General features: G+C 45.0%; 3 protein-coding genes across 3 annotated transcripts in view; 2 read left to right on the top strand and 1 right to left on the bottom strand.

Moving 5' to 3' along the window:
• Positions 1 to 2,822, top strand: part of SARC_00213 (hypothetical protein) — a 3,490-nt gene extending 668 nt beyond the window's left edge. Inside the window, exons 2-4 of the mRNA XM_014306134.1 lie at positions 90 to 651; positions 1,252 to 1,407; positions 1,942 to 2,822. Of these exons, the coding sequence (XP_014161609.1) occupies positions 90 to 651; positions 1,252 to 1,407; positions 1,942 to 2,189 (966 nt within the window). The 3' untranslated portion in view covers positions 2,190 to 2,822. The remainder of the gene's footprint in view (positions 1 to 89; positions 652 to 1,251; positions 1,408 to 1,941) is intronic.
• A 403-nt stretch (positions 2,823 to 3,225) lies between these two features.
• On the bottom strand, positions 3,226 to 6,633 carry SARC_00212 (hypothetical protein). The gene is made up of 7 exons (XM_014306133.1): positions 6,311 to 6,633; positions 6,010 to 6,099; positions 5,634 to 5,732; positions 5,095 to 5,238; positions 4,615 to 4,795; positions 3,897 to 4,287; positions 3,226 to 3,608 (listed from the first exon to the last, which is right to left on the bottom strand). Exons 1-7 carry the CDS (start codon positions 6,398 to 6,400, stop codon positions 3,290 to 3,292), a joined length of 1,314 nt encoding a protein of 437 aa, XP_014161608.1. The 5' UTR covers positions 6,401 to 6,633; the 3' UTR covers positions 3,226 to 3,289.
• A 334-nt stretch (positions 6,634 to 6,967) lies between these two features.
• Positions 6,968 to 27,475, top strand: SARC_00211 (hypothetical protein). The gene is made up of 23 exons (XM_014306132.1): positions 6,968 to 7,361; positions 8,524 to 12,096; positions 12,794 to 13,422; positions 13,654 to 14,086; positions 14,238 to 14,372; positions 14,506 to 16,371; positions 16,613 to 17,672; positions 18,054 to 18,391; positions 18,649 to 18,957; positions 19,339 to 19,572; positions 19,975 to 20,055; positions 20,617 to 20,732; positions 21,119 to 21,266; positions 21,472 to 21,552; positions 22,109 to 22,234; positions 22,581 to 22,637; positions 23,116 to 23,313; positions 23,717 to 23,912; positions 24,436 to 24,722; positions 25,392 to 25,646; positions 25,929 to 26,060; positions 26,604 to 26,672; positions 27,217 to 27,475. Exons 1-23 carry the CDS (start codon positions 7,191 to 7,193, stop codon positions 27,274 to 27,276), a joined length of 10,554 nt encoding a protein of 3,517 aa, XP_014161607.1. The 5' UTR covers positions 6,968 to 7,190; the 3' UTR covers positions 27,277 to 27,475.
• The last annotated feature ends 102 nt before the right edge of the window (positions 27,476 to 27,577 follow it).

Genomic DNA, 27,577 nt, shown 5'->3' with positions numbered 1-27,577 from the left:
TATAATTGTAAGTTTATATGTATGTGTGTCTGTGTCTGTGTGTGGATATAGTATAGCTTAAACCTCCTACTCTTCCTCCTCTTTCTCAGGGCATCGCACTGTATCATCTGGAGGAGTTCACCACCGCCCGCACCGCGTTTGAAGGGGGGGAGAAGCTTAAGAGCAGCGTAGGCCCAGCCGCTAAGCAATGGTCTGAGTGGATAGCAAAGTGTGATGCCGCGCTACTACAAGAAGCTACTGGCGAAGCGATAATCTCTACCAAATCTAAAGATGTTGTCACACCTGTGCCCAGGCCACAAGGTAACGGGATGTCCACAAGTATTAATGGAACACCGGTAGAGACCGGTCCCAAGGCTGTGGAGATGGCGCACGAGCCTGTAGCTAAGCCTGCCCAGGCACCTAAAGCCGTCACCAAGCCTACTATTGCGCCTATACCAGCAACAGTGTCTGTACCTGTCGTGCCCACAGTGCCTGCTAAAACACGGTACGAATGGTACCAAACAGACACACAGGTGATTGTGAGTATATTTGTTAAGAATTTGGAGGAGAAGGATGTACAGATCGAGCTGACGCCGCAGAGCATGTGTGTCACACTCAAGCTGCCGGGAGGGTCGGAATATTTGCTGGATCAGAGGACGTTTGCTGATATTGGTAGGGTTCTTTTCCCATTGGTCTGAGTATGTTCTTAGTCTGAATACCTGAAATATCAGCACTCACATGTTAAAAATTTCCTTTAGTTATGTGGGTTATCACAAAACCATTCATATTGGGATCGGTACGGCTTAAAGCTCATGTGTGATGCGGTGCGTGATTGCTTTGAGATGCGCATATATTGTGCGTGCTTTCGTAGCTGTTGCATGTGTGTTGGTATTTAAGGTTTCTGTGTATATAGTTCGAATGTGAGTACTAATTGCGTGACATTAGAGGGGAGGTGTACTGTGTGCCCGTGAGTGTTCTCTCCGGCGGAGGTATACTGTTTTTTTTTATATTTTGATGTAAGCTTGAGCCTGCGTACAATGTATATGTGAGATACGTGCATGTGGTGCATAAGCTATTGCTATTACTTTGTGGCAGTGAGCACACCTAGCATAAACAACTCGCGAAAAGATTCTAATCGTGTAGTGTTTTATGGCAGTGTCTGATACAAGCAATTTTTGTTCAGATCAAAGTTCCTTGTCAATATGTTGTGTACATCTTTTCACATCTACCTACTGATATATCGATGACTAATGTCTTCTCTTCTATATCCAGTACCCGCCGAATGCACCTGGCGCCGTGCAAAACCGAAGTTCGAGCTGACACTCCGAAAGGCTACTGCAGCCAGGTGGGATACACTCGAGCAACCGGAAAGTACTGAAATCGAAGACAGCGAGGAGCCAGCTCCCAAGACCCTAAGGAAGCCTACAGGTACTGACTCATCTCTAAATTTCTACCGAGCGACTGTGTATGTGTTGATTGTCCGATTTATGACCTCAAATGAGCATATGAGCATATCTTGTACCTTATTATAAGGTATTTGTTGTGCTGTTTTGTTCCGAATGATCGCAGGTATTGTGGCGTTACCTTCACAGGAGGTTTGTTGTAAATCTCGTTTATATAGAGAGGACGGTGAGATGAAGCTTTCGCCCACTAGTAGACGACTCCTGAGGCAAGAACAACTGCAGGAGAATGCCAACTTTTGCGCACCAACCAATGTACCACCGCGCTCAATGGAATATTGTGTCGTCACAGTCGTATACTTTATTGGATTCTCGTGTATAGTGTGCGTATCCATTGTGAGGCGGTTCTATATGTGTATCTCTGTATATTCTGTACATATTTGAAAGTACTTCTTTTTCTGTGCATATTTTCTCGAGAACACTGTTCGCGCACATCGCCTCCTCAGCCACGCGCACTGCATAGTAATCTGAACTTACCCTATTCCTGCATTTCCCTACCCAGACTGGAACAAGCTGGTGAAGGATATAGACGAGGAAGAGGCTGATGAGAAACCAGAGGGAGATGCAGCACTGCAGAAACTCTTCCAGGATATCTACAAGGATGCCACGCCCGAAACCCGGCGAGCCATGAACAAGTCCTTCCAGGAGAGTGGCGGCACTGTACTCAGCACCAACTGGGACGAAGTCGGAAAGGATAAGGTTCAGATACAGGCACCCGATGGGGCTGAAGCTAGACCTTACAAGGATTGAGTGAAACAAGTCGTACATAACTAGAGGAATGGTCTATCTGTCGAACAGGGATGACACACCGCAGTGATGCTACTGTAGTAGTAGCACGATGAGATGAGATATGCCCCTGACAAGCGCTCGCGGCTACTCAGCCACTGTTCAGTCGTCTGGTTCCGATTTAGGCATCATTCTCAAAACCAGAACTACACATCCAGTGCCTGGTGATACCAAAAGACCATTGAAACTTAATGGCCAAACATACACAAATGCGTTGGGTAGTACGTCGCCATGTCCTTTTATCAGATTCCACATCACGGATCTGGGCTCGGCAGGCTTACAACCCATGTCCTCAAGAAATACGCGAGTCCAGGATCATAGCGCATATTCATAGCAACCACGACAAGCAGTGCTTCCGCAGGGCTCGTGAACCCTCGTAGGTTGGCTGTCAGGCGGTTTTTGTTATCTCAAGCAACACCCGCAACTACAGCCACACTGGATCGATGGTTGGCTGATTCTCTAGGTAGATTCCTTGTTTGTTTTTTTGCCTAGCCAAGTTTCTTCCTATGTCTGAACTCATTCATCTTGTGCATTGCGATGACATCGTTCCCTCCAAAAGCGCAATAAAGAAACCACTTCAGTCTCACTGGTACATTCCACAATGGACGTTTGTATGTGTGCTTTCGAAAACCGGGTCCATTCTATATTCCGTGCACCCTTTAACCGTAATATAGTCACGCCTCTCAGACACCTGACACTAATTGGACAACAAATACTGGATGCGTCCGTAGCATGAAGTCATTGACTGGATCAGATGGTTAGGGCTGTCACAGCAGGAACCACTACGACCACTAGTGAAGTCTTTGGTTACCATACAGCAGCATGGTGTCACTTCCTCATATGCACTCAATACATGTATACTGATATGAAGGGCAGAATAGTGTATAACACACATACACCTTCGTGAAAAATATTTTACCTGGTATACACATTCAATTTTCTGAGCTATCGTCAGTTTCAGAAGATTTTGAATAGGTACTCACAGCGGAAACGAACAGTTGCCAGTCATACCGTGAAAAATACTGTATGGATTATTTACTAATTCTCCTAGTTATAATTCAATGCTAACTCCCTGTGCGCACGCGCTGAGCCGGCCTGCCAGCCGCGTCCGCTGGTCGAGGGCGCTTTTTTGGCGGGAAAAGCAGTAACATACACGTCCTGGAACACACCAAGTGCTTCAGAGGCACCTTGGCGAGATGTGTGCCATGCATGGTCACTGTTGTGGCTATGGTTGTACAATCAAAGGCTGTAACAAGCTGCTTGTACACGCACGGATCAAACATGCGACATTGGCATTGAGAGCATCGCCGGGCTTGCTTCATATAATAGACTAGCTCAAGCGGCATGTAGTATCTGACTTTATGTCGGGGTATCCTAGAAACACTGAAAAAGGTAAAGTAAGAAGGCCGATTTCAGCCAAAATTATTGCATAAACAATATGCGTTCAGACCACGGCCATGAAGACCATCTTACAGCCGAGATACAGCTGGGCACCCAGACTAAAATATAATAGCCAGCGAGTCCACAGAAACTCTAGAATATATCAAGTACATTCGTAGAGATACAATACTGCAAGAGGTGTTTGCCACGTAGTTGGCACTCAAATGGCACGACGTTCTAAATTCCATTGCCTCGTCTCATCGAATTATAAAACAAAAACGCAATACATACCTTAGAATCGCGTGACGCGCAGAGTATTCCATCAACGAAGGTGTCGGGAATGGTGTCGTATACGCCGTCTTGTTGCCCTTTGTATCTATGGTGAATGGGTTTCCAAATAAGGCCAAACTGTCCAGTTTCAAGTGCTTGAAGGTGTACGGCAGGTGCTGCAGTTGGTTATTCGATAGGTCCAGCTGTTTCAGCTCTCTTAATCTTCCTAAACTTTCTGGTAAGGAGTTCAGTTTGCAATGGCTTACATTGCACATTCGCAACGACTGCAATTTACAGAAAGTCTCATTCAGGCTCGTTAACAGATTGTGCTCCATATTCAGCACTTTCAATGGCAGTGAGAAGATTTTATCGGGAATGGTACGGATCCTATTATACCCAAGATTGAGCAAAGCTGCGAGGAAGTTGCAAGAAAATATTGCAGGAAATTGTTAAGCATAGCGTCATTTGGACATCAGTGATAAGAATCCTTGTGATTATGTTCGATAATAGTTCGACAGGACATCCAAGTAGACAAATAATTCGCAAGGCGAGTCAAACACACTGTATTCATCAAGGACAGCCCTATATTCTGATAAGTGCTTTGACAATAAACTTGGTAGGCAACCGAATTGTGTCGACGGTGAGCTGCTGACACCCTGGCCAGCAACTGCAGTGTTTTTGATAGCACGCTTCCAATAAGCACTATATTACAAATACCGCGGTATAAAGTGGAACATACCTAATCGAGGCAACGAATTAGCCAGTTCAGCAGGAATAGCACTGATAGCATTGCCGGACAGATCGAGACTCGTCAGATTCCTTATAGCCATAACCTTGCCACTTACAAACTGAAGGTTGTGGTGGGTGATGGTGAGATGCTGGAGACGGGGCGGGAAGTCATCCGGTACATTCTTCTCTGCCTGACAGGACATAAACCCGCCATTGTTGACAGCATAGTTAGTATATCTCTCGAAAGACAAACGAAAAACAGATACGTGACACCTTCCTAACGCGTATACGCTATGTGCCAATTGTCTATTGTCCACGCAGGACTGGGAAAAGTAGGAGTTCTTCTGCAGGGTTTTCGGTTCGCCTCTTTCGCGCACCTATACTGACGCCCAGTCAATCAGTATGTGAATCAGAGATAGGACCATTTAACGCCACTCCCCAGGTTTACAGTCCGCAAGGGGAACCGAGAGGTTGCCACACTAATACATACATCGATTACCAGGCGTTGGACCATAGTTACGTCGGTTGTATCGACAAATTTTAGCTCAGACAGCTCTTTATCGAACACCGACTCGAAGTGGTTATTCGCTTTCTGCAGTATCCTGGCAAAGTTGGCCAGATCTTCAGGATCACCCTGTGTGATATAACACACCAGCAGAAAGTGTAATAAGTATCAGCGATCTAATGATACCGTATTGTTGACTACATGCGCACGCACCGTGATAAAACATAACAAAAGCACACGAATCACGAAATAGCTATTTGGCAGTATGCATAGCCTGTGATTAAAAAAAAATTGTGAGAAGTAGAATACTCGAGATATACGTCTTAATTGCAGAACTATGCAGCTACGGATTCGAAGGAGAACAAACGCTCGGTGCCTAGTGGATACAAAAGCAGCAAGTTGGAACCAAGTGCTCCTCCGAAGGGGTGCAAAATGGATACACGGCGCATACGACAGGCAGCTCTTACTAACCAAATTATTGAAACGGTTCATTTAACATGTAAAGAGTCAATAAATGGTCTTACACCGCTGATGACGAAGCGATAGTTTGGTTTCTTCAAGGAGAAAGACATCTTTCCATCTTTCACAAAGGCCCCATGGACACGATCGACATTGCCTTGTAACTGCAAGTGACATCAGACGTCGAAATGTCAGAAATGGCATTTGGAACGAGGAACACGCATGACTTGGAATCACACGTAAAACTCATATAGCATAGATAACATGTCTCTGCATGAAAGACAAAGTACGAATGTGTCTGCGATTAATGTGACATAAAGTGTTGGCCAAGCTGGGATAAATATAAGAACATGCCATCTATGAGTACAGAAACGTTTGCGTGTACCTGCGAGTAATATAACAAAGGTATTGGTCAATTTGACTGCACGCAACAGAGTATACCTGATACTGAGTGCCGCTGTTGTTCGAAGTGCAGAGCATCAGAGTCAACTGATTGGTCTTGCGGAATGCCGACCGTGTCTGTTCACGACCCTGTATCACACAAAAGCAATTGAACAGAAGTTGGACACTGGAACTTCTATCAGTTACTACCGCGGGCGAATAGTTTGGTTAAAAAAAAATCTTTGACCTAGGCGTCCCACCTATTTATTCTAATTGACCACAGTCATCAAACGAACTTCGAAACAATCTCGTTATAAGTCTTATATAACATTTGCTTGATGATTTTGTTCTGTACACTCACCACAATCAAGATAGACTTCAGCAACCGTCCAGACTTCTGCGGTCCTTTACTGCTCATAGCTTCTACTTGCACTTTGCAAGCGATCCTCATTGTGTTTGATTCCGGATTTTTGTCTTCAATATTGCTATCTCAGCTGCATATCCTGATTTATTTCAATCTCTCACGCGTAAGAATGATACTTTACGCTGCATTGATGAGTGTTTACTTCATAAGTGAAGCGTGGATTGGATTATTTACAGGCCACGGCCGCTTACATATGGTATGCAGTAAGTGCGATATAGTGTCTATCGTTGAGATAAACAACAATATGCTGCTTCCCGGTGGTGGAATCACGAACTCTGAGCAGTCAAACGTTCATTCATATTTATATTTATGTTTTATAGATAGCCTCTCAAGTCTCAACTGTCTCACCTCTCAAGACTCAACTCTCAAGTCTCAACTCTCAACTGTCTCAGCCTATCCGGTCTCAAAGTCTAAAGTCTCAGCCACTCTCAGGACAACGGCTTGAATAATTGATGATTCTCCCGCCTACCTAATATAGTCGGATCGAGTTTTCGCGGGCATCGCTAAATCACGTTCACAAATGAAAATTCAGTAAATTGTACAGATAAATGCAATATGCTGTCAGCTTTCGTGTTATCATAAAAGATCAACATTATTTGGCCCTGCTGCCAGAGCTACACACGTAACTGTAAGGTCTGGCACACAGCGTAAACCATGTAGGACTTTTCCAGAGTGCAAATGAATCATTGTAGGATAGTTCATAGTATTGCATGCGTTAGGACATGGTCGGTCGGAGAATGTAAGAGATTCGGAGCGTTAGAGCAGTAGTTAGCTATTTCATACTTATGTGGGGTAACAACACGTTTGTATTGACATCATGGATTGGGATCTCGACTATCGTAGCACGTTCGAGAGACTGCACGCTGATTTGGTAAAGACTCGGGCGGACGCTAGGAGTCAACTTACACTTCTTCTGGACAGTGCTGGCGATCTAGATAGATTCGACAGCAACACTGTACGAGACAACGACCGGCATGTTATGTGGCAGGTATGTGTGTTCTCTTGTATGTGTATCACCAGGTTTATTTTATATAAATCTGTGTCTTATGTGTGTATTTGTTTTGTGTGCGTATAAGCTCAGGTGTGCACATGTAAGGAATCATACGTACCTGGGTGCTTGCTAAACTACATTGCCATCACACCTTACGTGGCCAGTTATTGAAGATAGGCTAGAGTGAAAATGCCTATGAGATGCTAGTTCAATAATCGGTAGCAGCCTGGATACAGCTTCTTTCGTGGCACATAAATACATGATTATAATGGTCTCGCGCATCCTATTAGCTTCAAACCCTTGAACATAGTGTACAGTAGCTATTTCGATATAATTTTGTTGTCTGTTTACGATATGACCTTCGTATAAGTGTGAGTTTGATATATTGAAAGATCCTCCAATTATGTCTGGATAACAGCGCTGTCTAGTGATGCACGTACTGCCTTTTTTCTCGCTTATTAATACATATACCAACGTAGATGTGAAAGTTGAAACGGTCATTAGCATCAGGCACGGTTGTAAAGAAAGATGCAACCCTTACTAACAATCAAAATGGATTTCACAAAATTGATGATCTGATAAAATCGTGGAATTATTTAAACCACTGTTAAGTCGTTGTCTTTAAGGCGTATGTAGTGGTTGAGAAGGTTATACACTTCATATGGGACAATTGAAGTTTCTTAGTGTGTGAAAATTTAATCCCGAAATGATATGTGCTTGAGTGAGTGTGTTTCTGTTTGTAACAATCTGGTATCCATATCAATCGGCGTACCCTCTTAATCATTCAATCAATCAATGTTTGCAGCCAAAAGGTGATGTACGTTTTGTTGACGTGCCAGTCTAACAACGCATACAAATGCATAGCTTTGTTTTAATGGTGCGCATAGTATTCAGTGCGCTCGATCTAGGCATTGCCCCTATATGATCGATTGTGTCCTTTTTTGCTATAGGGATGTTCGTACTAGGTAGCCCGCTAGCTCAGATAGTATCAGAGTAGCAGATTTTTTTATGCTTAGTTGTACAATACTGCGAAGCCTCTCTGTGTAAAGTGGCATGTGCTTCGTTCCCCTGGTATCTAAGTTTTTTATCGGACAAGGATAAAGGATAACAGTATGTGAACAGTTATGTGATTACTTACCATTTTTATACCACTATTCAGGAAGTAGCAAACGCTGTGGTCACCTGTGTGGACAAAGAGGCTACCATTGCAAAGAAGAAGAAGGCCACGGCTGATCCCTACAAGAATCTGCGGGAAGCATGCGAGCTGTTACGCTTGGTGCTGAAACTCTCGGCACGCCACGGATACCCACTTATTCCTATGGAGAGTATGGAAAAACTTGTCAGTGAGCACATCACACCGATTATAACCGGTGAAGCTGCGTACGGTGCCATACCCGTCCTGTCGATCTATCGAGGAATGTTATCAGAGTATATACTACCAGTGATTGACTACATCGGCACCATTAGTGACAGCGACTGGACGAAGATGTTCTCATTCTTCGCCACGACATTGCGTGACAATACTTCACCGCGCGATAGAGAGAATCTGTGCAAGGTGGTTCATGCGTTGATTTATTATGAGGGTATTCGACTCGCGAGTGTAGCCAGGTATGTTACAAGCTGCCTCACAGCCTTCTTCAAAGCTAATTGCGGGGAGGGTCTCTCGACTAAACTGATGCTCAATGCGGCCACTCACTTCTGCCAGGCGGTAGCATTGGATCTGCCTGGTGTAGTTAGGAAGTTGGATTCCTATGTCTCCCCAAACCTTGTATCCTTGTGGGATACCCGCAGAGTTGAGCTGAAACATGAAATCGTACAGTACATACGTTTTCGAATGAGATTCTATAGGCCCGCTCGACCATCTCAATCGCCTAGTCCGGCCACTTCGCACCGACCTGCTGGGTCCCGAGTAGTTCCTTTAGACAGACACATTACCAACGTAGTACTTAAGGAGATACCGAGCGAAGATGGAGTGTACAAATGTGTGCTGCGCGATTTAGGTGAACACGTGGAACGTACCTCTCGGGTACACAACGCCGTGCCGTTCATTGGTAGACGTACAACAACATCGACGTACAGTACCATATCTGCCTATGAGCACCAGTGCTACATGGACATGGCCGCGGACGTTCTGTTCTTCCGGGCACCTGAGTGTTTCTTTCCCGGCATGTCGACTACCATGTATGTTGATGATATGCCCCCTGGAAAGGCCCAGAGTCAATCTGGCGGCACTATATCGCACCCTGCGGAAGGCATAGAACTGGATCTTGATCTGGGTATTACGGATTTCGATACAACTCTGCCCTCAAATAGTAGGTCTTTTGCGCCATCAAACGCGCTTTTAGGGCCTGTAGAGTTGGCTCAAGAGTTGGTGAGTGGTGATCTCCTCGCGATCGGAATCACAAGGGCGTTGGCTGTAAAGTTTCCCAGTTTGTCGGCTGAGTGCAAGATAGGATGGATCCGCACAATGGTAGAGGTACTCGCAAAAAGTCACCAAACAAAGAACGAGACAGAACGCGTTTCTGCTGCCGCGTATGCACTCGAGGGTTTGGCGATGGCCTGCGATTACCGGGGTGAAATGGTAGAAGTCCAAACTGAATTGTGGGGAAAGGTGGTATCTGAACTGGTAGCAGCCTATCGCAGGGTCGCCAGCGCCGGGGTGGGTCTCTTCGGTGAGAAGCAACAGGTGTGCACGAATAATGTGTTGTATTCTTTGCAGAGTATCGTGCAGCAGCGCTTGCCGGCAGCAGGCGCGATTGCTGAACTGCTTGATCAGTTAGTGGATATGTTGCATACAGCTGGGGCCAAGCCTACCCGTGTATCTGTCGATCTTGTGATGTTGGTCATCCGTTTGGAGGGGAATACTTCGGCTCAGCATACTGGAAGTAGCGGAGATATGGGCACGAACGTGCTTCTTAGCGATGTGCTAGCACTAGGAGGGTCATCTGTGAAGCCTAAATTGACCGCCTGGCTTTTGTCAGCCCTGCAAAACTCGCCCAAAGATGCACAGCGTAGCCGACGACCTGGTGGAGAATATACTAGAGAAGCCCCGGACTTAACAATGGGCGATGCCCAGGCCATTGGTGCAGCACTTTTTGCACTATCGTACCAGAATGGGGCACAATTCTTTTGTCCGGAAAAATTAGCAGATGGCGTGATGGAAGGTGGCGAGGCGGATGGCTGTTATAGTTATCTAGGGGTTACTCCTCGAGTGGAAAGAACACAGCAACATACGAGAAAGTATATGAAGTTGTGCACGTTATTGCCTTCGTTGGATAGGGACAATGTACGCTGGGAGGAGAAGATGCTGAGCCTGGTAAACGGAATGTTTGCACTCGATGAGGGTGTTGGTGTCATTCTGAGCGAGTCACCTACAACACAGATGGAGCAGAGGGAGCAGGAATCATGTAGACTGTCGCCTACTGTGATACCAGCGCTGGAAACTCAAGTGCTAGAAACGCTCTATGCAGCAGAGAAAAAAGGAGAAGAGACGCCGATGCCAGCATCCTCTTCAAGCACCAATGAACGTGATATTGCGATTCGCGATGATTCAACTGGACTACCTTACAAGTTTGGCCATATTGCGATACTGTTGACGTATACAGCCATGTCCGTGCACTTGGGTGGTATGATCTTAGCCCCAGGGCACCCCCTCACAACACTTTTATCGACAAGAATGGCGGAGATAGTAGCGACACTCCGACTGGCCGAAAGCAATCCTATCGTGTTAGAAGGCACGGCCAAGTTGATGGAGATGCTATTTAATATACCTTGTGCCCACGACAACCTTGAGGATCACATGCACGCAACTTGGGATGGCGAGGACACTTGTATAGGGATGATCGAAACCCTTCAAACCATAGTAGAGTTGTCTTGTACCCAATTGCTGAGCGATGTAAGTAATATCTGCCTCGCAGCAGTCAGACTGCCGTGGGACTTTACTGTAGTAGTGGCCCAGGACAATTCTGTAGAACCCCGAAGTAAGAAGAAACGCCGTCTGAACAATGGGATGCTGCAGGCTCATGACAGTTTTGGCGACGATAGTGATAGCGATACGGAGTTTGCATCGAGTGCGAACAGCCGGATGAAGTATAAGGCAGCCGGTCTAGTTCCATCGCGTGTGCATGCTGCATCTCGCGGTGGTCTGGCTCTCCCCGCAGCCGGTGATGTGATACGGGAAATACATGGCAAGACGGCCATGATCCCCATTTTGCGAACATTGAAAGCTGTTTTGGGTGGCGTGAAAGCCGGTGGTAGTATATGTAAAAGTGCCGTTGCGACCGACATCGATATGGCTCTAGGAGAGACACTGACGAGGGAGGTGCGTGACAAGACTACTCTGTTGCTGATGCCCTTCTGGCATGCACTCTCTATGGCTTTGCCGGCCACTTATGCGGATCATGTGATGATGGGCACCCAGGGTTTTCTTCAGCACTGGAACACACCTCCCATGCAACTCTATGCGCTTACTATAATCTCAGAAATCCTTCCAGAGGTCATGGCGGCAGGTGTGACACGGCAGCAGTGTGCATCAGAGGATTCAGCCTATAGTATCCTGGTATTTCTACTGGATACAGGGTTCAATCACTTGTTCAATGAGCAAATGTTGGTCGGGCCTGAGCGTCTTCTATATCTGCGTTGCTGTGGTTACTTTCTTGCTTTTCTGCCAATCTCCGGTGTTGATATCAGCTCTGAGACTCCAGGAGCTGAAGTGATAATCACTATTGGAGAGGTATGATAATGAAATGTTGAGCAGTGCATACGTTTGTTTATTTGCTTTGTATCGCAAAATTGGTACCACAAATATTGGTATCAATCCTTTGATTTGTGTTCCACCGTGACTCTTCAGCTGTGAACGACAGGCGCTTATTAATTCGACTGAGGGTTGTGCGATCATCGGACTATGTTTAAATATGGATGCAACAAGTAGAAATCGGTCTTCTGGTCGGGATGTAATAATTGACGTCGCTGTCTACAATTTTTGCGTACGCAACAATCATTACACAGCAGAGGATCAGACATAGGTCAAGTTGCTGTAAATATGCATATGAATTTATGTGTTTACAGGATTATAACTTTCTCCGAGAAATGTGGAATGCACCATCAATTTGCATTTTTGTTAATTGCCCTGTATTTTAACTGAATTGCGAGTTTGTGATTATTGCATAATTTTTTCCTGTTCATCTGAGCTCTGTCGCTTGGCGAGAAAGTTTCAAAATCTATATCTATGTTTTACTACGCTACCCGTTTTTTCTGTGTCATTCAAACATTGAAATGCATGTAGATTCGATGCGATATGTGTTAATATACCAATTGAATGTTTTCAGATACAGATAGCTTTAGCTTTAATGGTAGCTTGCATTATGGTACTCACCTATTTTGTGCGTGGCCAAATTTCAAATTAACGGATGAGTTTTCGCTTTTTCCAGGTAATCGAAGCGGCACTATTTGATAGCAGTTTCCAACTTCGTGTACTCGCCGGGGAAGTCCTAAGCCCCTTCCTGCGGCTGCGCTCGGACGAGAGTCAAGTCGTATACATCACAGCCTTCAGGCGAGATATAGAGGAACGGTTGCAGTCCACAGTTGGAACCGATCGTATCAGTGCAAGTGTACTAGAAACAAGCATGCATAATCTCATGCTGGTGGGAACTCGCTGTCAGTGCGTGGCGAAGATCTGCTTCTCGTTTATGCTGTGGGTGGGACATCACAAGGCCCCCTACACGCTGGTGGTTGACGAAATCCTTGGTTTTTCCTTACTACTTGATTATAGCACCCCCGAAGAGATCTACGCGGAATTCGTCCCTTTCGCTCTCTATGACTGGGTGTACAAGTTTGATATCATATTGGAAGATTTTCCGGCTCCGGCTTTAGGTTTCAGCTCGTTTCGGTCTCTCTCTACCGAATTCATCAGCGATATCGTGGCGCTGTTCTTTTACAAGGGAACAACAAACCTGCTGGACCGGGTTGCCAAGCTGTTTTGTAAGCAGTGCGCCGATCTTTTGCTGGAGAACTTCCCCAAGGTGCACGCTTTTGCCTTGCCTCAACTCTGCAGTGAGGGGTATGCAGTATATGACTGCGTTTTTATCTCCTACTGTCTCATTGTGCTTCTAAACCCCCGCTCGTCGCTTATCTGTTCTCTACTGTGTTGTGCGTATGGTATGATCGTGGTTACGGTCTACTCGGAAGCTACATGTCGTTCTCATCAGCCAGTGCTCAAACAAATGTGTATGACAGGGTTTTGTCGGAATGGGTCACATCGAAATTCTCTGTCAACTTCACCACCTTGCAGTTATTCTGACGAAAGTTTTGCCGAGCTTTACAAGGATATTGGAGCACACCGATGTCTCGAAATCATAACCGACGATCCTGAATCTCTCATCGTCGAGCTGCTGCTTACACTATACGAACCCTCACCAGCAAGTGATTCAACTACTGCAACCACAACAGTCGATGTCCCACAGCCACGCAGAGAGCCGCACGACATTCTGCGAGCTATATCCTCTGCATTTGCTTATAAGTGGTTGGGACGGTCGAGTGATCCTGTGCCACAGCCCCCGACTTGCGACTCGACCAGTATGCTTGTTAGCCTGAGTCAGATAAATCGCCTGAAAATCGGCGCGGGTGATATAAAGGCAGAGTCTGTGCGCAGCTCTCCAGGTGTGGCCGCTGTCGTGCTGATGAAGCTTGGAAAGAAGCTGGCGGAGTGCAATTACCCACCCACAGTAAGTTTTTTGCAGAGACATAGACGTACCCTTATCCTATCGTAATTTCGAATGTCCTAATGGCTCGCCCAATGAAATACCTAACATTTTATTACTTCGAAAGGGACTCTCTATACATTTTATGACTCGTTAACAACTTATATTTCTGCAGCGCCGTCGCCTGCTGTCCGCACTCTCGTTATATTTAAATTGGATCGGCTCGTTGTTGGGTAACAATTTAGTTTACCGATCGGCCGTGAGCATACAGCTGTCGTGCCTTCAAATAGATGAGTTCATCTTTAGAGAGGTGTGTAGATGTGTTGCCATGATACCGAACTGAAGTCATTTTGTAAGTGTGTCTGGTTTATTCAGATGTCATAAATTCCTAGAAAAATCCGTCAAATGGACATCCGCCTCATGTATTTACATTTATTGTTCAGGAGTGTATCGACATGCTGGCGAATACATGTGCATTTGGTTTAGAACACAGTCCAGACGAGGCTGGCCGGCTGCTGTCTCTGGTCCTATCCGCTCTTCTGCGCATAAGCCATCCGTACGGTGCCGTGAATTGTAAACTGCCTGGTAGTGCAGATTCGGATGTTGATAACATATCTATGTGTGCGAACGCCGATACTACCAGTTCGGGTAGTACGAGAGTCGCCGTTGCATCAAGAACTACAGAAAAGGCTACGAATTTGATCAAACAGTTGCTCGTGGATAAGAGTATAGAGACGAACACACTGTACTACACGCACCTACAGCGAACGGAGCCTTTGCCTGAGTGCACACACTTCGTCGCCGCGAACAAGACCCTGCGCAGAGCTTACGGCAAGCTCAGTCTCAAGCAAGAGATTCGGCGCTTTATTGATAACGGTCGCACACTCGATGCCGGGTCGCGCCTGGCAGGCATCAAGCACTTGACACAACAGCTGCGGGAAAGGCGTGATAAGCTGAACATTCTCGCGGCTACTGAGGACGATGATAATGTAACGGTTCTACTTGCTGATCTAGTGAGCTCTCTGATTACGATGTGCCGGCCTGAGGTTCCTCCAGACGTGCAACTGGCAGCGGGCAGTTGTTTGGGTGAGGTGGGCTGTATCGACCTACGTGTGCAGGCATTTAGAGAGAGCCGGTTGCTAGGTGAACATAGCGAGGGGAGCAAACTTGCTCGAGCGATATCCGATTTGCAGCAGAACACGCTGAGTTCGCGGAACGCCAGTCGCGCAGTGAAGCAAAGGTCTGCGTCCCGTAAGAGTACGCAGGACATAGATGAAGTGAGTGGAGAACAGACTTCGAGTGGACTGGTGGCTGAGCAGTCGAAGGAGTCCATCGCTAAGCTGAAGGAAGTTCGGTCCTTGACTCTTCTCGCGAAACTTACGGAGTTCATCGCGGATCCAAACTCTTTGGTGGTGGAGGCAGCGCAGAAGAGTTTGTTCTGTTTGCTGGAACTGCCAGAGATACAGACTGCTGTGCGGGAGATAGAGAGTCTGGAGAATACAGAGGATGAAAGCCACATAGCCAAATACTTGGCACCGTTCCAGACCAGGCTATTCACTAACCGGCGAATGCAGAAGTACGCACGACTGTACAAGTACTTAGATGAGATCCGCGGGTCAACGGTCGAGACTTTGACACCCAATTCACGGCATGTGGGTGTCCGCAAGCTGCTCTCCTCTCTTATGTTTCTGCCACATGATATATCCATGTGGACGCGCGTGTTCCAAGATAGCAACCCTCAACAAGATCAAAAATCACGAAAAGCTAGAGTCGACTACGTTGTATGGATACAAAGTATCTGCTGCTCGCTGATCCTAAATTTTGGTGTCGTGGATAAGAGTCTGCTGTCGTGCTACTTTGTCTGTCCGTACAAATACGACTTCTGCGAATTTCTGCTGCCAGAGCTGATCTACTCTCTGCTCAAAGAATCCCCGTCGCCCAGCGGTAGTCGTGTGCTTAACTCGCCAGACATGTATCGCCAATTGTCCGATGGTTTCCGTGCCTTCTTCAAACTTGCCGCATCCAAAGTAGAGCACACGGCCGACGAGAAGAAGGCTGTGCGTGCCATATTATCCGCGCTTGACCACCTGCGCCGTGTCAGTCTCCCGATAGGGGGTAGGACTGTGTACGGGAGTGGGTGTGATGTGTCGTATTGGGAGTTATCTATGTCTAGTGCAGCTGCATCGTTGACTGGCCGGAAGGGGAGTGGAAAGACTTCGAGATCCAAGCGAAACTTGTCTCGTGCAAGCCTCGGCAGTGTTATGAATGTTGATAAGCACGAAGTGGCACTCGACATCGACTATAAGAAAGTAGGTGTGAGATTGGCAACAAGCATTTCTGGATGTGCCTAGCGGTTCTCCATTGTACAAATTACATGAGACATACATTTGCTGCAAACTGTTATCAGTCGTGTAATTTTGTTTACAGTAATATACACCAGTGATTGTAACGATACCCTTGGTTCTTCTGGTGCATGACAGAATTGTACTCTTCGCGACTATATGTTACTCCTAACCCATTTTTATCTTGTATTCAACATTTTCCACACAGGTCGCCTTTGCTGCGTACAATGCTGGCTCTTATCTGTCTGCCCTTCTGTATCTCGAGTTATGGTGTGGCATCACCAACAACCCCACACACAGCGCAACGTTCGACGCCATGGCCGTCGTGGACAAGGATCTCCCCGACCACAAGCGTTTGTTCCTTCACATCTACAGCGCAATCAATGAACCTGATAGCCTGACAGGTGCCAATTTCTGTCTCAGCTACACGACACGTATGCTGGCCCAAGATCACCAACGAGACTACCTGGGCACATTCTCGACATCTGATCTGGTTCTCAGCGACCAGCGAGCTCGATTGCGCGATATGCACGGGGGTTTAGGTACAGATAGAATGGAGAGGAAAAGGGTTGGTCATAACCCTATCTTGGCGGCCATGCAGAATATGGGCTATGCGCATGTGCTGGAATACTACGCCGCCGGCCTTGTGGCCAAGCACCCGGAACTGGAGAGCGAGATAGCCGAGTACCAGTACGAAGCTGCCTGGCGCCTAGGTCAATGGGATGCAAGTTTCTCCTTATCCCCTACTCCTCGTTCACATCCCCTAACGCGGCTCACAGATGCATCCTCGATGGACGTAGATGACCTTGTTACGGGTCAACAGAAGTCCAGAGAAGTGTTGCAGCAACTCACATTTGTATGTTTGAAGGGTCTGGCAGACAACAATGCTAGTGTGTTCTCCAGCGCGGCACGGCAATTACACCTCATGGTCGTGCAGAAACTAGGCCAAGCGAATCACGAGAATATGGCAGGCACGTATAGTGCCCTGGCATGGCTTAGCAGTCTGAACGAGATGAATGAGGCGCATGCCCTTTTGCGTGCTACAAGTAGTATTGGGAGCTTATCAAGTCTATCCAGTCCATCAAAAGCGTCTATTCAACGCACTGTAGTCACCCGGACAGCTGCCAATGTGGACAGTATGGTGAAAATGTGGAACAAAAGGTTGAATTGCTGGCGCATGAATGACTTTGCATTTACTGAGCCTGTGTTGGCTGTCCGACAAGTGCTCCTGGGCATCTTGCGGGTGCGGAGTGAGTTTGGGACTTCCGGTATGAGAAGTGCTTACTTGGCAATGTCAGACCCTTTATCGGATGTTGATGCGGTGACTATTGAAGACAGCTCTTTTGATGGTTGGTGTGAATTTTGTTCGGATATACACTGCGCGATATTATTTTACGTCCCTTCTAAATTGATTTATTCTCGGTAGCACGCATCTCGATTGACGGAAGACTCCTTGATTGCACCGCATAGTGGCTTTGAGAGACAGTAGAGTTGCTGTAGCGCGTGTGTACTAGTCAGTTCCTTTCGGATGGCTCGATTTTGGTCACAGTTTTCCTACCGATGCAGTTTGATCTCGATTATTTTACTTCATATAAACTAGTCTGTTTAAACACCAATTGAACTAAAGGCTTATTCCCCATCGCATTTAGTATTGTCGCCCAGCACAACCGCCAGACGATTGCAATTAGTCCATCTCAGCGAATATTCCAATCTGGCGAGCAACGCTGACCGATTGCATCTTGCCAGACAACTCATATTAGAGATGCGTAGACTGAGTGTCGATGTCCAGCTCCCAGTCCGTTCCCTGCAGGACTCATCCAATGCTAACCGGCACAATATTAGTACGACAACCGTCGGCAACACAGCGTCTGAGTTCTCTCTGTGGATGCTACAATCGGCCGAAGCCAGTCGGAAAGAGGAGCAGTGGGAAACTGCACTGTCGTGGCTACATACTATGAGAGCTCGCCTGTCTAAGGATCGTACCGATGTGAGTGGTTTCATATCGTATTGAAGAAGTTTAAAATAGTAGGAGTTCTGAATTCAATAATCAGCGATTCATCTGGAAAGAGGTGTAAAGTGATGGGCTGGGGCAAAGCAAATTGTATTTCAGTTTCGAATTTTTAGCATTTGTAGCATACCTTCAGTGGATCTAATGGTGTTATTAGCGATGATGGGAAGCAATTAATCTATTACTTTATTTACAAATATGTTCTAAACGATAAGCTTACCTCAAAATGTATTCAGGTATCACATCACCATCAACCCCTTGATTCGGAGAATGGAGACCTCGTGGCACTTGATCAACTAACCGCAAAGGTTGCGTTGCTGGAGTGCAAGTGGAAAAGCATCTTCCAGGCCGATGGGCCAGAGGCGCAGATCACTGAGATGCAGCGGTGCATTGCAGAGTATGAACCCGTATGTGAACCGGAATCCTTGGCTGAGGCGTACCACACACTCGCCACATATGCGGACGGGCACTATCAGTCCATAATTGATATGCTGGCGTCTCCGGAGTGGAAGGAGACCCAGCAGGTTAAAGTGTCCATGAAGCAGGTATGTTGTTACAAGATGTAATCAATGTAGGTGATAATTGTCGAAACATATGTATACGAACATATATATAGAAGATTCTTCTCGTCAGATTCATGTATGTGCACATAAATTATTTTTGCCGCCTTTTTATCTTCCCTGTAGATGATTTGTATTCCTTTTACGATGAACTTCTACAGCTCTTTCTCGAAGTCTTTCTTTCGGCGTCATTGTAATACGTATATTGCGGACTACGCACAATCCACATTTTGTTGTGATCACTCGGCGTTGGGCATTGCAAATGGCTTTGACGACATACCTTCGAGTGTACCTCGTGTCGATCGCGCACGCTGGCTGCAGAGTTTGCTATCACGTCATATTTACTTATCAATCCACCTGTTGCAGAATCTGACCCTAATGAAGGAGCGCCTGAATGTTGTGACCGCCGAATATAAAGACTTGGGCAGGAAGCTGAAAATTGATTTGAGCAAGAAGGTCTATACTGATCACAGACGAGAACAGACGGATTGGAGTCACAAATTCACCAAGCCCGTCGACATTGAGTACAAAAATCGTCTGGATGTTGTACACGATGAACGAGTACTATTAACTCGTGAGATGAATCTGCGAAGCAGAGAGGTAAGACCGTACCAGTGGTTGTGGGCACTCCGGATTCTGGTATTCCTCACCAGTCTTATCATATAGTCTTTGTGCATACAGGAAGCCCAACCCTGCACCTCGTCACTGGCTTTCAGTTTCCCTTGCTATGCACGCAGTTGGCAAGGTGCAACCATGTACCACCTATACCCTCTCAATGTGATAGCATCGTATGCATTTCTTATCTGTGCGGTTGGAAGTCGATTTTCTGGTATAAGCATACAAAATACAGGCCGTAAACACCATCCCCATTTTTGTGATAACAAGTTTCTCAAGGGCGAAGCGTTGCGCTCGCACAACGCATCGCCTATTTTAGCCCAACCATTACTCCTAAATGCCGAATAGAGTTCATGCCATAAGTTATCACTTTTTTTCTCCTTGTAGTTGAACTATGATGCTGGTACAGCTAAAAAGGTGGAAACAAATCTGAACAACTTCTTAGGTGTGACCCTGCAGAATTACATGGTATGCTTTTCACTTCTTCGTTCGGCCCTATTCGTTTGCTCTGGTTCGTTTGTGAATTAATACATGGTTGAAGCAGCTGTGGCCCTTATTATTTCTGTATGTCTGTCAGCAACGGGACACATAAGACCGCAAGCAGCCAAGAATCCTCTCAGATTGCCATCAGGTGGATCTGATATTGAGACATCGAGAGATTTGCTGATTGCAAATGAGCTTTCAGGTCAACAGTGAACTGTCTGTCGATTCTGTGCATGCCCACGTGTCCTCGGATTTATTTATTTATTTTTGGATTTGCTAATATTAACTACCCGTTGAAATCTGACAATATAGACCATAATGATGCGTTGCATATGAGGTTTTGAGCACTCTTCAAGTGCTCTACAAAAGTCGCAGCGTTTTGACTTGAGCTATACTCCTCTCAATTGGTGTCTTCCCAACTGATCAGCCCATCGACCGAGCATATGTTACGAAATATTACAACGTGCGGATGCACCAGCTGTAAAACTGATACATCGCGATAGCTCCCTGACAGTCGCATTTTGCTTCATTCCACAATTGCCACAGCGTTGCCTCGAAATCAGTGGAAAGTACGATATCGCTGTTTTCAGGCTGATGTCAATCTGGTTTTCGATCGATCAAAATAAATTGTCTCTGTCGAAACTCTACACGTTGGCGAACAGGTGAATGACTGTTAGCGATTTGTCTGACCATTTCATGTTGTCAATTGTTTTACTCGACTAATGTGCGCGCTTAGTCACTGTATACGGCCCAAAATGAAACGAATGTGTCGTCGTATACGTTAATATGTGGTACAACTCAGTTTTACGCTCGTTTAGCGAAACGAACATACTTGAGCGCAAAACAGCTAGAAAATTTACAATGCAGATGGAATTTTTATGTTGATATTTGATCTCTGAAATTTCATGGAGGACGAAGCGCACAATGCACATATGCCGTACAATGCTCTTATCAGCCACATTTATCATATACACATTCCCGTGTGCTATACGATATGCGAAATGCGAAATTGATCATAACTTGCGGTATTTTCTTCCTTTCATTCCAGTCTTATGCGCAAGGATCTACGGAAAATACCTTCCTTCAAGTTTATTCCGCTCATCTACCAGCTGGCGGCCCGACTAGACTGGAGTGACGACCTGAATAATCCCAAAAGTGTGGCTTTTGCATCCATTCTGTATCAGCTGGTATATAGAGTATGTTGTTTGTTTGAAATTTAGGTGTAAATCGACGACTGTTGTACGTTGTTGTGTATTAGCAATCGATTCAAAAAAATTATATATATAGCCTACTATCATCCTTATTGTATACAATTATTTTCTTCTGTCTTCTGGTGCACACGTGAGTTGTTGCTGTAGGCTACTCAAAGCTTACTACACCACGACTTCTTAACTTTTACAGCTATGCGCCGAACATCCGTTTCACGGGTTGACTGTCATCTACGCTTTGAAAAATTCAGACGTGAATTCATCCATGGATAAGGTTTGAACCGCAACTGTACTTTAAAGTATATAGACCGCGTATATCATTGAACGAGCTCCTTTATAATCATACCTTATCATCTGCGGCTTTGAATTGGAGATCTCGTACCCTCATGTGTTTAAGAGTATACGGGGTCCGGCTCGATTTTGGATTATCGACACCTTGCTTTCGAGAATAGTACAGTCCGTCACACAACACTAGAAGCTCTGGCGACCACGTGTGTAGTGCTGCCATAGGACACACGGGTATTTCATTTGGGTTGTATTTATCGCCTAGCCGGTGTAATTTTTTTGAGTCATGGTTTCGTAGTCACCTTTGAGATTCTAGATTGATTTCCCAGATGATCGTTCCTGCTTGCTTTCACAAAATTAGTATATACTTCACTTGTTCGTGTGCGTATTGTATTATGCAGTTAACTTGGAGTACACATGTGTATATTCTGATTGTGCAATATTATGTCTCGTATATACCGGCTATATACAAGTTCACCGATACCCGCGCGATCCGTCGGCGCACAAATTCAATCTGACGATTTCTATCATTACTTCCTGTTTAGGTAAACGCTGCCAAGAAAATGCTGCATGAACTTGGGAAGGAGAGCAAAATCAGTCATATAGTGCAGGACACCTTATCCCTGAGCAACGCGTACCATGCCCTGGCTAAGGTTCACGTGCCAAAGACGGTGAGTGTTTTGGTGAACCTGACACTTTTATTCTAATTAGATTAAATCTTATCCAACTATAATAATGTGCTTGGCATCACTAAATATAAGTTGACTTTTTGGTGTAGCATTTACAAATATAAGTTTATGTTAATATAGATTTTCGATGCGATTGTACTGACGATAAATCCACGTGCCGGCCCGGAGCGAACTGTATATACCTCTAAAATCGGTATAAATGCTATCCATAGTCTCGTATGCTATCTGTTCAATAGTATGCTTACGAACTGTTAACTGTTCTAATTGGTTTTCGAAAATGAGCGACGTTTATTCAGAAGACAGGGATTTTCTTCCCTATTCCATTCAGGCAACAACAATGGGCTTCGACACTTTGTCAGAAAACGATCCCATCATGCAAGTGAAGGTATGTTCGCTCAAACGCTCACTCGTTAATATGACGCCATTTTCGATTCTGAGTTTGTGAATTACTGGCTGTAGCAATAACGCATGAGAACACTTATTAATATAATATGATCATGTATAACCACTGTTAGTTCGTGCGTGCGTCCTATTTGTTGTCAGTGCCTGATCCGCTGTCGCTATATTCGCCTGACTCTCTTGTCGACATGTTTGTTTGCATTGGGCATTATTGAATAGGATGGACACCTATGCTATTTTTCACAGTGTCGTGCAGTTGTTCATTCAGATACCTACATTGGTGGTCCAAACCGAATGAACGATACTAGTATAGCTAAATCAATACTGCTGTCATGTCTTTATCACGCTACTAGCGCCGGGCTTATTGTATTTTTTTCGTAGTTTTATCTACACCGTTGTTTTTGTAAGACTGTTTGATTGAATGCCAGTCAATTGATCGACACGCTTCGAACATGCACATACAGCAATTGAGGATACCCATCACTACTTGCCCACCGCCAGTCGACCCCATGGCTGTGTACAAGGATATAATTCGTATTCACAGTTTTTCCAAACGATACAACCTCGTTGGGGGCTTGCACAAGCCAAAGCAAATCGATTGCCTGGGCAGTGACGGTGTGAAGTACAAACAGTTAGTGAAGGATCTTGATGATCTTAGACAGGTACATATCATTTCTGCAATAGTCTTGTCTATACTATCATGATATCTTTGAGTGTGAACGGGAGTTTACATATAAGCTGCGTGCGACTATACAAGTACACTTGTGAATAGTCATATGAATGTTTTGAACGTATGGAAACAATTTAACTTCCGATGCTGCCCACTGTGACATGGTTCGCTATTGTATTCTGGAGTGCTATGCCGGCGAATAGTCCAGCGATTATATCACGGTTCTAGTATATGTGTGCTTCAAGAGCTTGTTTTTGTTTGTAACGCTGCATGTCTTGATAGTGTACGCCACTGCAAAACCTATACCGTTTAAGTTGATTTTGCATCCTGTATGTGGCTCAAATGGTGGTCACTGTTTGTAAATTAAATCCATATATTCTGTCATGCACTCGCAGGATGCAGTTATGCAACAAGTCTTTCGCATGGTGAACAAACTTATGGTGAAAAATAGCGATACTAAGAAGCGCAATCTGATTGTGCGAACGTACAACGTGGTTCCGCTGTCACCGCAAACAGGCGTTCTTGAATGGGCGATGCAGACTACACCACTGAGTGAATACTTGGTTGGATCTGGCCGGAACGCTAACAACGGTACGTTGTAATGGCAAGTGCTCCGGACCGCCAGTGGTTACTTGATATTTTTGTTGATTATGGGCGTACGCATTCGTACTCTCGGCCTTACGAAATGGATCGTGCATATTCGTTCCTTTGCGATTTGAATATTCTAAAGTATTGTGAAGTGTGCCTGTTTGTTGTAACCGAAGCACTCGACCCGAAAATTTTCATATGAAGGCCTGATACTGTATTAGTGCTGTAAATTGCGCCTAGCGTGACAGTATGAGATGCCTGAACCGGGTATCCAGAAGACCGATAGAAGCTTGGTGGATAAAAGGTAATGGTGAAGGTCTACCGTGTTGCGAAGCCACATTCAACCCCCTCCCCAAGCACACCCACACACCTACGCACTGCGATTGTATGTGATTGTACAAGCAATGTTGCATATCTGTTCTCAAACGGGCCGTATGAATTGTACATGTACCCATAAGTTGTATCTGGTTGAAAATTACGCGCTACATGCCTATTCTCAATTCGATTATATGATTTTTACCCATAGGTGCGCATCAACGTGTACGACCACAGGATTGGCACACACGATCGGTGCGCGAAAAGATGTCTAAGGTGTCTGACAGCGACGACCGCATCAAGCTAAACACGTTTGAAGAGTGCTGTAAGAACTTTCATCCAGTGTTCCGGTGTTTCTTCCTTGAGAAATTCCCGGACCCGATGGACTGGTTTGATAAGCGACTGCAGTACACGCGCAGTATAGCCGCTAGCTCGATAATTGGTTACATTCTAGGTCTGGGCGATAGGCATCCGAGCAACATCCTCATAGATCTGAAGGTATGTTGAGAAGGATAAGGGATCTAAATGTATACCCTTATCTTGCTTGGACGTTGCTGGTTTTTCATAATGATGGTGTTCTATTGAGTGATACATGAGTTTCGTGTATGGTCTACATAAATATTCTGTGATGACGCCAGGTGGAATCTACGTACAATAATGTGCAAAATGTCGACTGTGCCACGTGTGTACACAATGAGGCAGTACTTTAATTTATGTTATAAAATGTTCACAATGACTTGCAGTAATCAACAGATATTCAAATGTTATATATAATAACGTGTAGTGCGTATGTGGTAAATCAGTATCCGTCATCGTAGTCTCAAATTAAAAGCTGTTCAATGTTCTTGTATTTTCTCGTAGTTCACGCCATGCGTTGTTGCGCTTAGTTCGCCCCCATTCCTTGAAACTATGGAGAGTACCGACTTTTCTTGCACTTTCTCTTTGTATGTTGCTGGGACACTCCGCCATATTAGCAGGGTGCTTGCTTTGAAAGGCTGCACGGGAGATATTTATACAATGGCGAAGCTAAAATTGATTTCGTTAGTTGATAATCTACTAACGTGTCCGGTGGACCTGCAGGGTGTTTGGTGCTATTTTTCCATCGATGCAGATCACATCACTGAAACATATTTTTATATTAACAAACCCCTCAAATATGTCACGCAGACGGCTCAACTGATACACATAGATCTGGGGATCGGCTTTGAGCAAGGCAAACAATTGCCTATGCCTGAACTTGTTCCGTTCAGACTCACGAGAGACTTAATAGACGGGATGGGCATTCAAGGTGTCGAGGGCGTGTTCCGACGCTGCTGCGAGCATGTGATGGGCGTAATTCGCGAAAACCAGGCGCTCCTGTTGACCATTTTGGATGTATTCATACACGATCCGCTACACACTTGGTCTTTGGATACGACCAAGGTATGCATCAAGTCATCATTCTCCAGTATGCTCGTATATACCAGTAGTCGGAGTGGAATTTTATTGTTATAGCAAATGTCCAGAATTGTAACTTGAGGCAGACACTAGTAGCACAATTTTTTTACTCTAAGATCTGAAATCTCCCATTCTCCTACTTTCAAATACCCGAGATGATTGTGGCCAATGTATCGAAGTTAACGATTTTGTCTGATTACCAGTTTTCAGGCTATCACATATTAGCACTTGCAGCTAATTGAAATCAAATGCCACACTTCGCTACAGGCTATGAATATGCAAAGATCGAATACGCAAGAGTCCGCTGTGGTTGCTCCCAGTGCCAAATCGATCAAGTCTAAACAGGGCGAAGAACCCCGGAATACTACCAAAGGACATCGAATACTACTTCGTTTGAAGGTAGGCAATATGCTCATATTCGGCGATGGCTATGAATATTCTATTTTTGAACGCCCATTAGGTGCTATTATACACTACTCGATTCTGCTACTCATTTACACGACCGCGGTAGCCATTTGGGATGCCAAAGGTGCTGTATATTTCGAATGAGTTCGTCTGTATTATCTAGTGCTGATAAATACGTCTTAGTTAAAGATCCTTGTAAAAGGCTAATCAGAACCATGGGACGTGTCCTATACTTCGGCTTTTTTTTTGTCACTCCTTCCTTGTGCGAGTCTCTATCTGTTATACTATTCTGTACATTTCATCTATCTAGCAGAACGTTGGCGCCATATCATCGTGCGCGATTGTAAAAGCGACATTGAATCAGAACGTACGCGAGGCGGCTGACGTGCTGCTCATTGAAGTTTGCAGATGCTAGAAATCGATCTAAGCTCAATTTCTTTTAGTTTTTTCGTTCTGATCCTAGAATGGAGCTTTAACATCATATATTAACCGCTAGTGCGTAGCTGACGACTATATAAATTCATATTCAACCTGCAGGATAAAATGAGCGGAAGGGAGCAGGGTATTTCTTACACTATACGAGGTCAAGTCGATCACCTTATTAAGGTGAGGTGTTTTTTTCTTCTATATTTTGCTGTAAATCGAAATCTACATTTAACCTCGTACGCGGCATGATTCTTGATGGGCGATTGTACAATGTCTGGCTATTGTGAAATTATTTTCAGGTAGCAAACTCGAGCTTGGTTTCATTTTTCTCTTAAGCACGAAGTGTTTGGTGTCAAGGGTGTAAGCTACTTGTTCTCTGTGAGCTTCGCTGTTGATGCCGATGTTTTTTTTCTACGATTTGTGTTCATGATAAGTTATAACCTCATAGCTGTACGTGCTCCGCAATGAGGAGATTAAGCATCGTCTATTTTGCGATGTAGACCGTGCAGGGTTTGACACCTGCTTGATTTGCCGAACACGTAAAAATCACGTTATTTCAATGCCTTTTAAAATATTCGCATATCCAGAGACGAGAAATCTTGCTAGTAGGGTTTATCATCACTAATGTTCACCAATTGGTAGTAGCGTGAATAGATGATCATTTCCCAGCAGATGCTAAGAATTGATTTTATTTTAAACTTTTCGATTTTTACTTGTGGTGCAGGAGGCGCAAGATCCCAAGTTGCTTAGCATCATGTTTGCTGGGTGGCAAGCTTGGGTTTGAGTTTAAAGTCCAATCTATATCGCGAAGTCAGTGGTAGTTGGATCTATTGTAATTCGTTTTACAGCTTTTCAGCCGTACTGAAAACTTCATATCAGACGGTGGCAATTCAAGGGTGGACATATCGTCTTCAATCTAAACTAGCCTGCGAAAAATGACACAGTGGTGCTATGTGCTTCGCTGCTCCGCCGTGTGATTCTCATGTATATATATATAAATATATATATATATATATATATATACTTATATATATATATATATATATATATATATATATATATATATATATATATATATATATATA

This window comes from Sphaeroforma arctica (genome assembly GCF_001186125.1).
Source record: "Sphaeroforma arctica JP610 unplaced genomic scaffold supercont1.5, whole genome shotgun sequence".
NCBI classification, from domain to species: Eukaryota; class Ichthyosporea; order Ichthyophonida; genus Sphaeroforma; species Sphaeroforma arctica.
Note: the sequence above shows the minus strand (reverse complement) of the source record. Positions and strands in the feature narration are given on the sequence as shown.

Coding starts and splice junctions, on each gene's coding strand:
- SARC_00212 (XM_014306133.1), bottom strand. CDS start 6,400: ATGAGGATCGCTTGCAAAGTGCAAGTAGAAGCTATGAGCAGTAAAGGA. Junction 5,239..5,633: donor ATCGCTTCGTCATCAGCGGT/GTAAGACCATTT, acceptor TATATCACACAG/GGTGATCCTGAAGATCTGGC. Junction 4,796..5,094: donor TCCAACGCCTGGTAATCGAT/GTATGTATTAGT, acceptor ATGTCCTGTCAG/GCAGAGAAGAATGTACCGGA.
- SARC_00211 (XM_014306132.1), top strand. CDS start 7,191: ATGGATTGGGATCTCGACTATCGTAGCACGTTCGAGAGACTGCACGCT. Junction 12,097..12,793: donor TGATAATCACTATTGGAGAG/GTATGATAATGA, acceptor CGCTTTTTCCAG/GTAATCGAAGCGGCACTATT. Junction 21,267..21,471: donor TGTATCAGCTGGTATATAGA/GTATGTTGTTTG, acceptor TAACTTTTACAG/CTATGCGCCGAACATCCGTT.